Source organism: Pseudogymnoascus destructans, assembly GCF_001641265.1.
Source record: "Pseudogymnoascus destructans isolate 20631-21 unplaced genomic scaffold scaffold_1, whole genome shotgun sequence".
NCBI classification, from domain to species: Eukaryota; Fungi; Ascomycota; class Leotiomycetes; order Thelebolales; family Thelebolaceae; genus Pseudogymnoascus; species Pseudogymnoascus destructans.
In genome coordinates, this window is record NW_020167520.1 from 1,885,174 (window position 1) to 1,898,604 (window position 13,431).

Consider the following 13,431-nt stretch of genomic DNA (forward strand, 5'->3'; position numbering starts at 1 on the left):
TCGCCGGTTGTGCACTGCTGGCGAGATGAGTTCATTGCATAGTAGATAGATGATAAATGCAGGGGGGTGTGTTGGTGGAAGGACCGAAATATTGCGACCGCGCGCAAATCGTGCAGTGTATTTGGTGACCGGACCTTCGGGCTTTTGTGCAACGGGCAGGAAAACTCGACGAGCTCCAACTTATCGGCCCCCTATTCAACATGAATATGTGGCCCGAGACCGAATGGCGATCAACATGATCACCGGCATAGTCTGCGTCGCTATAACCCCGTAAATAGGGGCGGCTCTCGCCCCCTGTCCCCCCAAAAGAAAGACGTAAGCCCCGAGTCTTCTTCACGTAGCGCAATACGTGGAGGACCCCGTTCCAATTCCGTATCGTAGGCCTTGAGCAGCTCTGATGAGCTGCCCCCATGCATATGCGATATCCTGGCGAGTACAGATCGCGAGCCAAGCCAAGGACCCAACGCCTTGTTGATACAGGTGTTGGTCGGCCTCGGGCTCACTGCCGTCGCCCTTGACAAGCGCCGCTCTGTCGGTCGTGTAGACGTGTTTTAGCCCATCCATCTACTAATGCGTCTCAACCTGAAGACTCCCCGGCGACACGTAACGACTGGGCTCCATCGCCGCCACGCATAGATAGCGGCGAGCATGCAGGTAACAACATAGTCAATGCACCTAAGGTACTAACTGTGGCAGAAGGTAGGTTAGAAGACTGGCCACGAGGGCTGGAGGCTCGCCACTCCATCCATGAGCAATCACATGTACCGGACGGCGTCCTCTTAACCCCTCCGATGCGGCCGAGGACAGTTTGGCGTACGCCGACGCATTAGAGGGGGGCAATGGCCGTGAGGATGGCTGTGTTCCGTTCTATCCTGGTATGACACTCCTTCATTACACCTTGGCAAGACTAGATTGCTAGCTCTGCCTATAACTACCTTCGAGCTGAGTAGTCTAACTCACCTCTATAGGAGATCAGCGCGGGCCGGCGTTTGTGATGAATATATAATTGCGTCTGATATATAGCTCGAGGGGAGGCTAGCCATTCAGTCATTGTCACAATAGTATTAGGTCATGTTCCCGGTTCAAGAAGCATTATCATGAGACCCCTTAGAGAAACCGCCGATGTCTGGCGTTAGAATTGAGGACAATTGCAGCTGTTGTACACGAAATTCTCACAGTTATAGGCGTAGCAGATAATTCGCCGCATATAGAACAGCAGGGTGAAAATTAGTTAATTTACAAGAAGGCCCGAGTAGCCCGAAGGGGCACCCATTCGGTGTATATGTCGATAATAGATCACGACATCGCCCGCGCGATAGCCTGTATGCGCACCTCCTCGTTTATTCCTAACGCTGGCTATTTGGTTATGCTAGGCAAACCTAAGAGGCTCGCTATTGAGGTATTTGATTGTCAAGTACTAAGATAATACAACAAACTGTAACATTTCCACCCTACCTACCCCTCCACAGAAATAATACTCGACTTGTAGAATATAATCCAGACCCCAAAGAAGTAAAACACTATAAATAATATACTATTCAACCAAACCTATCAGTTAGTAAACGAGAAGCATCATTTATGGTCCCTTTGGCATATATACTCGCAAAGCCAACTTGTGAGAAACCCAGGGGAATACCACATGCATATATCCAACACCCATAAACCGCTTTTTTCTCACCCTGCACCTTCCCCAAATAACCAAACATACACCACCAGTTCCTTCACTCCCCACCTCCACCACAATGGACACCACCAAACCTCCCACCACCGCCACCAAACCAACCGACCCCAAATCACCACGCCCCCCAATCTCCCAAATCACACCCTCCCTCTACCTCGGCGACACATGTGGAGGAAACTTGATGAGGAGGAAAGAGGGCCTGGAGACGGTGATGGGGGATGTGAGGGGGGGGAGGAAGATGAAGCAGAATCCGAATTTCATGGAGGAGGGGGGGAGAAGGTGCCGAAAGCGGCGTATGCGGAGTATTTGAGGGAGAGGAGGGAGAGGTTGGACGAACCGGGGTTGACGGGGGATGAACCTATTGGAGTGCAGTGGTAGGGATCCTGTAAAAAGGGGATGAGGGGTGCTGCACTGGTTGGGATTTGAACCTTGAGAGGTTGTCACGACAGAAGGACTGTGACAGTAGTCTCAGCTGGCAGGTGAAAAAAGGTTGATGGGTGATGAACTTATCGGTATTCTGAACCTATGAAGTGATGTAAGACTGTAGTAATCCTTCCCAACAGACGCCATGCAAAAAAGAACACCATGCCAACCAATATCGCAGCGGCGTGCGTTTGTTCCGCTGAACTTCCTTCCTCCTCTCGTTCCCTTCCTGATATTCCCATAACGTGACGGACCGGCCTCTCTCCATCGACATGATGAGCGCTCTGCTCAATCCCCAGACGCACACCCCTTGCACCCACAGTTCACGCACTCCACCTCCTGACCCTCCTTCAGATTCGACTTCGGCACGCGACATATGCAAGTCGAGTTGAAATTCGTTTCCTTAGTCTGTATGCACCTCAAACAACAAAGCTGCATCTCATTAGCCCTTGCTCCCCACTCCCCCCCCCACAGAAATTATCGCACTCACCTTGGCATAGCTATCCTTCTTCCACTTCGCGATCAACATCGCATCCGCATACCCATTCTTACACAACCACTCATACAGCTGCTTGCTAATCTTCTCCTGCTTATACAGCTCCCATACATACCTGCTCCTCTGATGCGAGATTTGGAAGATCGGCCAGAGCGCTTGGTGCTTCGGGGCCGCGGTTGTGGGCGCGTTCTCGGCGTCTTTCATCTTGTTCGCGAAGACCAACAAGGAGTCTTCGATGTCGCTGAAGCCCGCGGGCGGGGCTTTGCGCTTCGAGGCGTGCCGGATGGCGGGCATATTTGCGGTGGAGGAGGGGGTGTGTGATGCACGAGTCGGTTTCTGTCGTATCGTCCTGTCGTGAAGTAGGGAAGAGAGAGTTGCCCGTCGTCTATAAGGCTGTCTAACATGACAACATAAAAATCTCAGCCTTACGATCCCAACCTCAAGGCACTAAACTATCACGTGATATCCAATCCCGGCTTCTGCCCGAGCTTCATACGAACGACGATGAGCGACGAAGAGCGACTTTTTTTTAGCTGCAAGAAGAGACAACAACCAGCGCACAATATGGTCATCAATCCCACCTACCTCGCGCAGCGGACGCGGCAGTGTGAGTTTTTTGCCTTCCTTGATTGGTGGTTGGGGGTGTTGGGGGATGGGGGCTAATGTGGTTGCAGCTGTGAATTGGAATGATGCGCAGAGGCGGGTTGCGAAGAGCTATCGGGAGTGGATTCGTTCTGTATGTCACCCCCGTTACCCCCTCGAGAGATACGGATGCGAATACTGCGGACTGGCTGGGCTGGCTGGGTTGATTGGATTGGATTGGGAGGGGTATGGAGAGGGAGGAGAACTGGAAGAGCCGCTGTTGAGTGTTTACGGATTGATGCTGATTGTGTACCGATACAGGCCCCGGAGATCCAGACGATGTACTCGCTGAACATTTCGGTTGGCGAGCTGCGGACGAAGATGAGGGAGCAGTTTGAGCGACACCGTTATGTGAAGCAGTTGCCCGTGGTGGATATGCTGTTGTTCCAGAGCCATGCGGAGTACCAGGTAAGGGATTCCTTTCCTTTTGTTATGATCGGAAGGCGGAGGAGGGAAAGACGTTGAAGATGGCGTGAAGGTGGTGGGGGGAATTGAGCTGGGGGTTGTGGGCAGAGCTCTGGATGGGGGCTTGCAACGCACCATCATTACCCTCCACTAGAAAGGAGCAACAGACGTGGCACCATATACTATGAAGTTCGATAACTAACACCAACACAGGAAACCCTAAACTACTGGAAGCAACTCCCCCACATCCTCAAGTACTTCCGCGCCGAGGAGGACCCCACCGCGCATCTCCCCAAGAACTTCATGAGCGGTTTCCTCGAGGGCCGGAATTAGAGAAGGAGGAGAAGAGAAGAGTGAGGAGGAGGGAGAGCCACGGTATAGAGATAGAGTCAGCTGGTGAGAGGGAGCTTTGGTGGAGCGGGCGGTGGTGAAGATGGGGAGGGGGATTTGTATATATCCGTTACTATATCGAGAATGGGACGGAATGTTTCTTGCTACGGAATGTGCTCTGGGTTTGATGCGGTGGGGATTTATGCCTTTGGCAAGTGCAGCACGAAACGATGCACGAATAGAAAATCGTGTGTGCTGTCACTGAGAGACTTGCATGCATAACGACCAGTGTGGTTGATTCCTTAGATTGCTCGATATGAAGGCATACAGCCATCCCGACAGCCAAATTTACATTTTCTCCCTCCCCTTGTATTCCAAACGCCCTTATAATCCCACGCAGCTTTTACATACACCCCAACCCACAAACGCCGCGAAACGCCACCACGACAGGCCTCTCCCTCATAAAGCCCCCTCTACACCCCTCATATCTCACAACCCCCCCTCTACTGCCTCCCAAACGCCTCCCTCTCACCGACAAACTTCTCCGCTACAACATCACACAAATCCATCAAGTCATCCAATCCCTTCTCCAGCGCCTCGAACGCCGTGCCCTCGTACGTTTGGATGCGGATGTTCATCTTTGGCTCCGAGGGGTGGGGGATCGAGTAGCCGCAGAACTCGACGTTGGGGCTGAGGGTTTGTTAGTTGACGTTTTGTGACTGGTTTGTAACAAACAAACTGGGGAGGGGAGGGGGGGGGGAAGGGGGGGGGAAGGGGGGGGGAAGGGGGGGGGAAGGGGGGGGGAAGGGGGGGGGAAGGGGGGGGAAGGGGGGGGGGCATATGCGTACTTCTTCATGATAATATACCTCAACGCATTACCAAGTGTATGATCCTCATTCGTAAATTCAAACGAAGCAGCCGTGTCCGACGACCCCGGAAGCTATCCACTCATCAGCACTTCTATCCCTCTCCGTCTGTCCAGCTGGTGGGGGGTCAGTAACATACCACGCGCACATTCTGCTTCGCCCACAGCGTAGCCAACACCGCATCCTCCGTAGGATCAACCTGCGCCTGCGCCTGCGCCACCACGGCCGGGGCGGCATCGCCCATGGAGACGTCGCCGTCGAAGGCGTCTTCCGTGCCTGCCATTGCGAGTAATTAGGAGAGACGGGGGTTGCGTGGGTAATATGTACAGGCTGTGAGGTGGGGGGAGGCTCTGAGATGGATAGAGCGAGGCGATTGGGGCTTTTTTATATGGTGCCTTGGGTACGAGGCAGGGTGTGGGGGCGATAAGAGGTCATGTGGTGATAAGGATTATCAGTATACTGTATTTTCAAAGTGCACACGTGACAATACGCAGGACCTCGTACTCTCGTACTCTCACAAATCCAATGTTTTTGCTTTTCGATCATCCCACTTCCCAGGGCTATGAGCTATTGTTCCTGCCCATGACGTCCCCCCGTCCCCCTCACCCCCTCAAAAGGAAGGGAGCAGCGGTGGTAGCGGCGGTGGCAGCGGTGGCAGTGGTGGCAGTGGTGGCAGTGGTGGCAGCGGTGGCAGCGGATATACGGGTCAGGAACCACGTCGGTGGGACTGGGTGCAGGGGACCAAAAGGGCGTTATCGATAACTGAGACGTGGCTAGACGACTAGACGGGGTGGAGGGGAGGGTAGCGGTGGGTGATTGGGGGGGAGAGCGCGGTGTGAATGAGGATGCGCGCGGCTAGGAGGGAGTGGAGGTGGTGTAGGGAGTACGGAGTAGGTGTAGTGGCGGTGGTGGTGGTGTGGCGGTGCTGGGGTGGTGGTGTGGTGGTGTGCTGGTGGTGTGCTGGTGGTGTGCTGGTGGTGTGCTGGTGGTGTGCTGGTGGTGTGCTGGTGGTGTGCTGGTGGTGGTGGTGGTGCTGGTTGAATAGTGGTAGTGGTGTCGTCGCGTTTCATCTCGACGCGCTCGCTCTGCCCTGTGTGGTAGGCTGGGTGGTTGGGGGTAGGCTGGGTGGTTGGGGTAGGCTGGGTGGTTGGGGGTAGGCTGGCTGGGTTGTAGGCTGGCTGGGTTGTAGGCTGGGCAGGGTCTGGCCATCTCCACTTTTCCAAAACGCCAGTATGTTTGACAGAGTACCGAGGTGGGCAGGGGTGCGTCGGAGGAGGGGGGTTTAGTTAGCGATGGGGGATTCTGTGAGAGCATGTTAGAGACGACAGAGACAGAGGACATGCGGGGCTTGGCCGTCTAGAAACATATCATATAGTGGTCTACTTACTACCTGTCCAGCTGTCATGTCATATGATTCCCTCTAGGCAGGCTGGAAGACCTGATGAGAGCTGGTAAAGTGAGCTCTGATGCTGAAGAAACTGCTTTTTGCAATGCCCCTCCTTTCATATGGAGAACTGCCTCATACTACTACCTACTACATACTACTTACATAGAGTACTCCCATTCAATGCACTCCCCTCTCTCTCCCCCTCCCTTCTCCCCCCTCCCCTCCCATCCCCTCCCTCCCATCCCCTCCCCCTCTTCCCCCCACACCCCTCCCTCCCATCCCATCCCCTCTCCCCTTCTCCCCACACCCCTCCCCTCCCATCCCCCCACACCCATCCCCTCCCATCCCCCCACTCCCATCCCCTCCCCCCTCCCCCCCCCCCCCACCCCTAACTCCTGAACTAAACTCAGCTAACATCTTATACTAGTACTTCAGTTCCACCATAAAACCCTACGCACATACATGTACCACTAATTCTAGCAGTATACATCTCAGCTTGCTCTCTAGAAAAATGTATACTTCTCCACCTCAGTACTGCCTTGTACCGTGTTACATCTTCCTTTGAGGTTGTTCCGTATTACTTCACTGCTGAACACTACTAAACCCCCTACCACAGAAGTAGAAGGTACTTACTTCCTAGGAACTCAAACAATACTCCGTAGTCTAAACCATCCCCCCCCCCTTATACAGTACAACACTAACACCAACATTTCATTTCACACTCCTACTCTCACACTCTTGCTCTTACTCCTACCATTTCCACTTCCACTTCCACTTCCACTATACTCTCTACTCTCTCCTCTTCCTCTCCCTCGTCTCTCTAAAACTTCTTCCCCTCACTTTCATCTCCACCGACTCCACATCTGCCTCTTCTGTATCTATTAGAGTGGCACATTTAATACCTCCCCTGCGTTTCGACCAGCCCCACTCCTCATTCCTACTGGAATCGGGAGTCTAAGTAAGACCTACAGTTCACCATTCTTAAACCTAAACCTCAACCTTTCCACACCCCACCGAGACTCGAAGAAGCAGGAAAACTGACTTGTGATCTCGTCTCCAGCGCCTTCCTTTACACCTCTTGACACCGGAGTTCAGCATCTTGCCAATCCTCGGTGACACAGCTTCGCTGCCTTCAAGTTTGTTATATCCGCCCCCAAACTCGAGTATTGAGAGCCACGACTACCGCGGCCCAATATCTCACCGACACCGGTTCTCCAGGCCGGAAGTGCTTCAAGACGACTAGAACCACGTCGCCGCTACGCTCAGAACCCTACGCTCATCATGAGTACTGCCATCGCAATGGCTCCGTCGCCCGCTCCCCATGACCGAAACGCATACGTGGATATTGCGCCGTCAAACTCTTCGCCGCGCCAGACTCGCATCGCGGCACCTAGCGCATCGAACCACCATGAGCCGAGATCAGAGAGCACGAGTCCCAGAGGCTCGTCGGGCTCAAAAAGCTCGCCAACGAGGTAAGTCAAAGAAACAGCGGCCACAACTGCAGTCTCCCCCGCACAATTTGAGCGTGCTAACATCCCCCCGAGCAGTCTCCGAAATGCCCCTCCCCCAAAGATCATACCCCCAAAGATCATCGTCAAGAAAGAGCCCGCGTCGCCCGGCCTCCCCACCTCCCGCCACAGGCCGCGCAAGCTCGACCTCTCCAAGAACAACTCCAGCGCCGCAAACTCGAACCAAAAAGGCACCGCGCCGCTCACATCGCGAGAAACAGGCGGCCTCGCAATCCAAGACGTCGGCCTCGCCTGCCTTTCCCCCGGCTTCGTGACGCATGACCCAACAATGCGCGAGCAGCTCCAGCGCAGCATCTCCGTACGCGAACAACAGCGCCACATCATCGAGTCGCGGCTCCAACAAACCGGGCGCCCCGGCGACGCGCCCCTCGACAGCGCAAAAGAGATGCCCGGCCCCAGCGCCTTTGGGTCTATGAAAACCCCTGGCACATCGCGCCGCAAGGCGCCCCCCGGACTCAGCATCGTGGCACCCTCGCACGAGCAGTTCGCCAACGAGCGCGTCATCCAGTCCGCGCCGCTGAACCAGACGTTCACGGGGCGCCATCAACCGCATCCGCTGACGCGACACGTCCAGAATCAGCCCTCGAACCTCTCGAATACGTCGCATATCCACCATGTACCCGCTACGCAGACGGCGAACCGCCTCCCTCCCATCTCTGACGTCTTTGCAGCCGAAAACCTCGGGCAGCACCGCGACGCAGCGAATAACGGACCAAAAACTTCGATATATCCCCCTTCCTCTAACGCCGCGTCCCATCACAACCGCCACACCGGCTTCCCCTCCCCCACCCACGCCGCGCAACAACAACCCCCGCATTCCGCGCGCCCGCGCGAGTACCGCTCTGCTGAAGAAGCGCAAGTCGAGCTCGCGGGGGGAAGGCCGGAGTTGATTCCTAAAATCGTGCATTATGGCGGTCATCAGCCTCCTACGCCGCCGAGTCCGCAGACGGGGAATGCGATGCGCAACGGTGGGGCGGGACGGAGGCGGGGGAGGGAGGAGTATGAGGAGGGACGGAGTCCGCCGTTGGGGCAGGGACCAGCTGCTGCGAGGAGGACGGCTGCGGGAGTGAGTGGTGCGTTTGGGGAGGGGAGGGATAGTGAGGAGGCTGTGAGGGCGAAGAAGGAGGAGTTTTTGAGGTTGTGTGATCGGGCTTGGGATTTGTTCCATTTGTAGGATCTTTGTTTGAGGAGATGGAGAGGGGTATGACGTACACGACGGGCTTGATGAGGCCGATTCACGAACTGGGATTTGGGATACTACTACTAGTACTACTACTACTTGTTGCTGGTGGGATGGGGGGATGGGGGGGTTATAATTTTGTTTCACACCGGACAGGACCGGGTCGGGCTCCCTGGATTGAAATGATTCGGATACCACATTTTGCTTTTCTACATTCTCCGCTACACCTATTTTTCGTGCTGTTTTTTGTTGTTGCTGGTTGTCTGCTGTTTCTCTTCTTAATTCTTTCTTCTTTCTTCCTTCTTCAGCCCTACCGCATGAGCGAGAGCGGGTGCGCGTGAGCGGGAGAGGGGGCGATGCGAAGGGTGTGTATGCTATATTACTAGGGACCCTTGTTTTTTTTAATATCCACGCTACGGCTGTAAAAGTGAGGTGTTTAACGGTTGGGGGAGGGAGTTTTATTTGGCTGGCTTGCTTTGGTGGTTGGGCGGGCGGTGGGGCGACGTCGCTGCTGGCGGGGACGGGGTTAAGGGGTGGAAGTTTTGGGCGGGATGGGGTTTGGGGGATATGAGAATTTAAGTGTTTTGAAGTTATATCTAGGTGTTGCATTGTGTGTTGTGAATGGTGATATGTTTTCTCCCCTGCCCCATAGTTGGGGGGGGGGGCTACCATATGGTGTCTTAAAAGCCCATGTACGCACGCCTCTTGACTCCCAATATGAGAATGATATCTCCTACCCTAACACGAGTAGCGGATCTAGGTACGCAGCCTACGGTTCTCACATCCTACCATTCTCTCGCGCATTCACAAGGTCATCACTCATCACAATCAACACCTCCAAAGTAGTCAAAAGTCTTCCAAATCCATGTATTCACTGGACTTCTTCATTCCTTCTCTATCTATCCCCCCTCCCCTCCCCAACTATCCAACTCCCCCCTTCAAACCCCCAACCCGTCGACTGAGCAGCACGCAGAGTGTAGAGACTCCACGAGCAATTAAGGCTATAAAAAAAAAAGAAGCCGCCAGACCGATCGGGTTCCCCTGTTCCTCCCTCATCCATCCGTCTTATTTTCCTTTCCTCCCTCATCCATCCGTCTTATTTTCCTTTCCTCCCTCATCCATCCGTCTTATTTTCCTTTCCTCTCCTCCCATCATCCACCCGTAACATTAAAGAAGAAAAACAGAAAACAGGGCACAGGTGTCATGACGTCGTTGATGCAATTCGGAACGCTCAGCCGGCCGACCAAAAAAGAGTAAAAAAAATAACAAAAAGCAGACCCAGCAAAACCCATACAAAACCAAAGGTGGCTAATTCATTCCGCCACCCACACGTATATGATGCTGTTGCTCTCTAAAAAATCACGCGCGTGCGCTGCCTCTGCCGCCGTCGTTTGTCTCTTTCGCTAACGCCTGGAAAACTCCTTTTGGATAAAAACAATGAACGCCGGTGCATGATGGGGTGATGGTATGCATCGCCAACTCCCTCCCAAAGATAATAAAAAGAAAAGTGTGGAACTCGGGCAGCGTTAAATGAAGAAAAACGGCCCGTCCGTCCCCGCCTGCTTGCGATTGGTATCGTGCGGTGTGTGTTAAGAATGGCTCTCTATAATAATAGAACAGATGTAGAAAAAAAAAGTTCGAAAGTCTATTTGCACGTGTGGCGATTTGAGGATGCTCATTGAAGCGCTGCAATCCATTTCGTCCTCGTTGCGTGGTCGTGCGTATCTTTTCTGCAGGGAAAAAAAAGGTTCGCGCAGGGTTGCGGAGCTCATGCGTTCGGTGGAGAGCGGGAGATGGGGATTGGGATCGTCGTGGTGGTCATGCGCCGACCGCTCCACGAACGAGGAGTTTATAAAAAGAAACCCCCATCCTCATCTCGCGCGCGCGAGCAAGTCTTTTTCAAGAGGAAAGAAGTCTTAAATCCCCTCCTCGCCCGCCTTACACAGCTTCACCTCGCGACCCCACTCCGACTTCAACACCTGGCTCGCCGTGATGCGCCGGCTCGGATTCGGGTCAAGGATGGAGTAAATGACATTTCGGCAGCGGGCCTGTCGATCAGTTAGTCTCTTGCTGCGCGACACGACAGAAGTAGCAGAAGTGCTGGGTGATGGGCGAGGGCTACTCACGCGAGCCAGACTCTCAATAGGACCATAGCCCTCCTCGTCGCGACGCCCCTCGAGGTAGCGCTCGTAGAACTCGTCCTCGTCCTTGCGAGCGACGCGCCACAGGTGCCGGCCCGTGCGCATGGCCATGTATATGACGCCCGTGGCCCAGACGTCGACGGCGCGGGCGTCGAATTCCTTGTCGACGTACTCCTCGGGCGCGATGTATGGGGCGCTGCCGCAGAGGCCGGAGACCATGTGCGCGTCCGTCTCCCAGGCCATGCGGAAGCACTCGCCGTTGCCGAAGTCGGTGATTTTGAGCGCGCCGTGGGTGGTGAGGAGGAGGTTCTCGGGCTTGAGGTCCCGGTGGGCGACGCCCATCTCGTGCATGTACTCGACGCCGCGCATGAGCTGCTTGAAGTAGCAGTCTGCCTCGGCGACTTCGAGCTTGCCCGCTGCGAGGACGAGGGTATACAGGTCGCCGCCAGCGCAGAACTCCATCACTTCGCAGTAGTCGCCCTTGGAATCCTGGAGCAGGTCGAGGGTGTGGATGACGTTGGGGTGGCGGAGGGAGGAGGAGATGCAGAACTCGGAGGTGAGGCGCTTGCTATACCGCTTCTCGCTCTCGTCGGGGCGGCGGCGGAACTCTTTGACGGCAAAGAGCTGCTCGTTGTCGCCCTCCTTGCGCTTGTGCGAGATGCGCACGATACCGAAGGCGCCGCGGCCTACGATCTCTTGGCACTTGCCATACTTCTCCACCAGCGTCGCTGTTGTGTTCGGGCCGCCCTTCTTGTCGGTCGAGGCCAGGGCCTCGCGCTCGCGCTTCAGCTGGTCCACCCAGCTCGACATGAGCGATAATTGCTGCTCGCCCTCGTGTGCCTCCATCGGCTTCTTCTTGCCGATCAGCATGTCGCGCAGCATGTCGGACAGCTTCTCTTGGCGCTTGGCGCTCTTCAGGTGATGTTCATGGCCACCGGGTACATCAGGGACGAGGATGTATCGCTGAGCCGGCCACTGTGGCTCTTTGGGTTTCTCTTTAGGTTTCGGCATTATTGGGATCTTTTCCAACGAAGATTGTTGATGTGAAGGCGGGGCGTGTCGAGAGGTAGGCGCCGTTGATGGCTCTCCAGGCACGGGCGTTGTGGCGTGGGGGGGTGATTTTGTACCGCCACTTTCGGAGCCGGAGCCGGTTTTGTTGGTGTCACGCGCGGAGAACATGCGAGTGAGCCGCTTGGTCATGGATTGCTTCTCGTTCGCCGGCCTGTGACTGGTGTGGTCGGAGTGTGGCGCAGCCCCATTGGCTGTATCGTGCGTACCTTGTCCACTGGTTGGTGGCGACCCTGACGATGCTGCGCCTGCAGCGCCATCACCGCCATCAAAGGAGGGTTTCCTTGGGACTGTGAGGAGTGATGAGGTCGCTTTGTCAGCATCGCGATGCGGGAGGATAGCGGTCATGGTGGCTGGTGCGTGGGGGTTTTTGGGCCTTTGGTGGTAAGATTTGTGAGGCGTCGGCTATACCGCGCTGTACCGGTAGGCTCTTTAGGCGGTTTTCTTGTGGAACGATAATTAATATGTGTCGCAGTAAACCGTCAGAATGTCGATGGATTGCATGTGCTACCTGATCGTGCGAATAAGAGAGCAAAGGTTCGTCCAAGGTAGCACGTCCAAGGTAGCAGCTGTGTAAGCAACTGAGAAAATATAAAATATAAGATAAAAGATAAAAAAAAAAAAGGATTATTAAGAGGGCCGCCTCCGCGGTCGCGGGGCCTTCACGGCCCTGGTAGGAGAAAGCTTTCAGCAAATAAAGCTGTAATTTCTATTTTGTTTTTGAGATGGAATGACGACAATGATGATGATGATGATGCGCGCGCGCGGAGGTTTTGCTGTAGTGAAGTTGGGAGGGGGGTCGCAGGCGATTAGAATGGTGTCTTGGAGTGACGATATGACAATGTCGTAGGGGTCTGAAGGGTCGTCGATGGTGGAACACTGAGCACTCTGGAGCGGCAATTCCTCAGTGGCGAGGCGATTGAGTTCGAGAAAACCAGTTGTGGAAGGTATGGAAGAGCAGGAGAGAGGTGTTTGGTATAATATACGGAGTTGAAGAAGGGAAATTGAGCAGATGGTGGCGATGTGGACTGGGTGTGTATGAATCGCTCAGAATTGCTCGGAATTTGGTGGTTTGTTTTGTAATTTCTGGTTGGGGGTGGTGGTTGGTGGTAATTGGGTGGTGGTGGTGGTGGTGGTGGATGGTAGGGGATGGGTAGGTAATAGACACCAAAGGCCGCCGCCAGGAGATTTGAGATTTGAAGATACGTAGAATCGAGGTAGAGCGAGGTAGAGAGAGGTAGAGCGAGGTAGAGAGAGGTAGAGCGAGACAGAGAGTGGTGATC

The 13,431-nt window shown here is 54.6% G+C and overlaps 6 protein-coding genes across 6 annotated transcripts; 3 read left to right on the plus strand and 3 right to left on the minus strand.

Annotated features, from left to right (window-relative positions):
* The first annotated feature begins 1,485 nt into the window (after window positions 1–1,485).
* Window positions 1,486–2,155, plus strand: VC83_09584 (uncharacterized protein). Its single transcript, XM_024472997.1, has one exon. The coding sequence runs from the start codon at window positions 1,640–1,642 to the stop codon at window positions 2,057–2,059; it is 420 nt and encodes a 139-aa protein (XP_024328765.1). The 5' UTR covers window positions 1,486–1,639; the 3' UTR covers window positions 2,060–2,155.
* On the minus strand, window positions 2,156–2,984 carry VC83_00475 (uncharacterized protein). The gene is made up of 2 exons (XM_024464168.1): window positions 2,595–2,984; window positions 2,156–2,536 (listed from the first exon to the last, which is right to left on the minus strand). Exons 1-2 carry the CDS (start codon window positions 2,892–2,894, stop codon window positions 2,393–2,395), a joined length of 444 nt encoding a protein of 147 aa, XP_024328366.1. The 5' UTR covers window positions 2,895–2,984; the 3' UTR covers window positions 2,156–2,392.
* Window positions 2,985–3,164: 180 nt separating this feature from the next.
* On the plus strand, window positions 3,165–3,980 carry VC83_00476 (uncharacterized protein; the record flags this gene model as incomplete). Its single annotated transcript, XM_024464169.1, has 4 exons — window positions 3,165–3,207; window positions 3,275–3,336; window positions 3,504–3,650; window positions 3,861–3,980. The coding sequence occupies 4 exons, from the start codon at window positions 3,165–3,167 to the stop codon at window positions 3,978–3,980; spliced, it is 372 nt and encodes a 123-aa protein (XP_024328367.1).
* Window positions 3,981–4,480: 500 nt separating this feature from the next.
* Window positions 4,481–5,126, minus strand: RPC19 (RNA polymerase subunit AC19; the record flags this gene model as incomplete). Its single annotated transcript, XM_024464170.1, has 3 exons — window positions 4,481–4,667; window positions 4,826–4,917; window positions 4,983–5,126. The coding sequence occupies 3 exons, from the start codon at window positions 5,124–5,126 to the stop codon at window positions 4,481–4,483; spliced, it is 423 nt and encodes a 140-aa protein (XP_024328368.1).
* A 1,646-nt stretch (window positions 5,127–6,772) lies between these two features.
* VC83_00478 (uncharacterized protein) lies at window positions 6,773–9,486 on the plus strand. Its single transcript, XM_024464171.1, has 3 exons — window positions 6,773–7,188; window positions 7,291–7,702; window positions 7,778–9,486. Exons 2-3 carry the CDS (start codon window positions 7,512–7,514, stop codon window positions 8,931–8,933), a joined length of 1,347 nt encoding a protein of 448 aa, XP_024328363.1. The 5' UTR covers window positions 6,773–7,188; window positions 7,291–7,511; the 3' UTR covers window positions 8,934–9,486.
* A 385-nt stretch (window positions 9,487–9,871) lies between these two features.
* Window positions 9,872–13,425, minus strand: SAT4 (serine/threonine-protein kinase HAL4/sat4). Its single transcript, XM_024464172.1, has 2 exons — window positions 11,066–13,425; window positions 9,872–10,987 (listed from the first exon to the last, which is right to left on the minus strand). The coding sequence occupies exons 1-2, from the start codon at window positions 12,494–12,496 to the stop codon at window positions 10,856–10,858; spliced, it is 1,563 nt and encodes a 520-aa protein (XP_024328364.1). The 5' UTR covers window positions 12,497–13,425; the 3' UTR covers window positions 9,872–10,855.
* Window positions 13,426–13,431: the final 6 nt, after the last annotated feature.

Excerpts from the sequence above, each read along its gene's own strand:
- VC83_00475 (XM_024464168.1), bottom strand. The coding sequence starts at position 2,894 with ATGCCCGCCATCCGGCACGCCTCGAAGCGCAAAGCCCCGCCCGCGGGC. Across the intron at positions 2,537-2,594 it reads AGAAGGATAGCTATGCCAAG|CTTTGTTGTTTGAGGTGCAT; the intron begins GTGAGTGCGATA and ends AATGAGATGCAG.
- VC83_09584 (XM_024472997.1), top strand. The coding sequence starts at position 1,640 with ATGCATATATCCAACACCCATAAACCGCTTTTTTCTCACCCTGCACCT.
- SAT4 (XM_024464172.1), bottom strand. The coding sequence starts at position 12,496 with ATGACCGCTATCCTCCCGCATCGCGATGCTGACAAAGCGACCTCATCA. Across the intron at positions 10,988-11,065 it reads CTATTGAGAGTCTGGCTCGC|GCCCGCTGCCGAAATGTCAT; the intron begins GTGAGTAGCCCT and ends ACTGATCGACAG.
- VC83_00478 (XM_024464171.1), top strand. The coding sequence starts at position 7,512 with ATGAGTACTGCCATCGCAATGGCTCCGTCGCCCGCTCCCCATGACCGA. Across the intron at positions 7,703-7,777 it reads TCAAAAAGCTCGCCAACGAG|TCTCCGAAATGCCCCTCCCC; the intron begins GTAAGTCAAAGA and ends CCCCCCGAGCAG.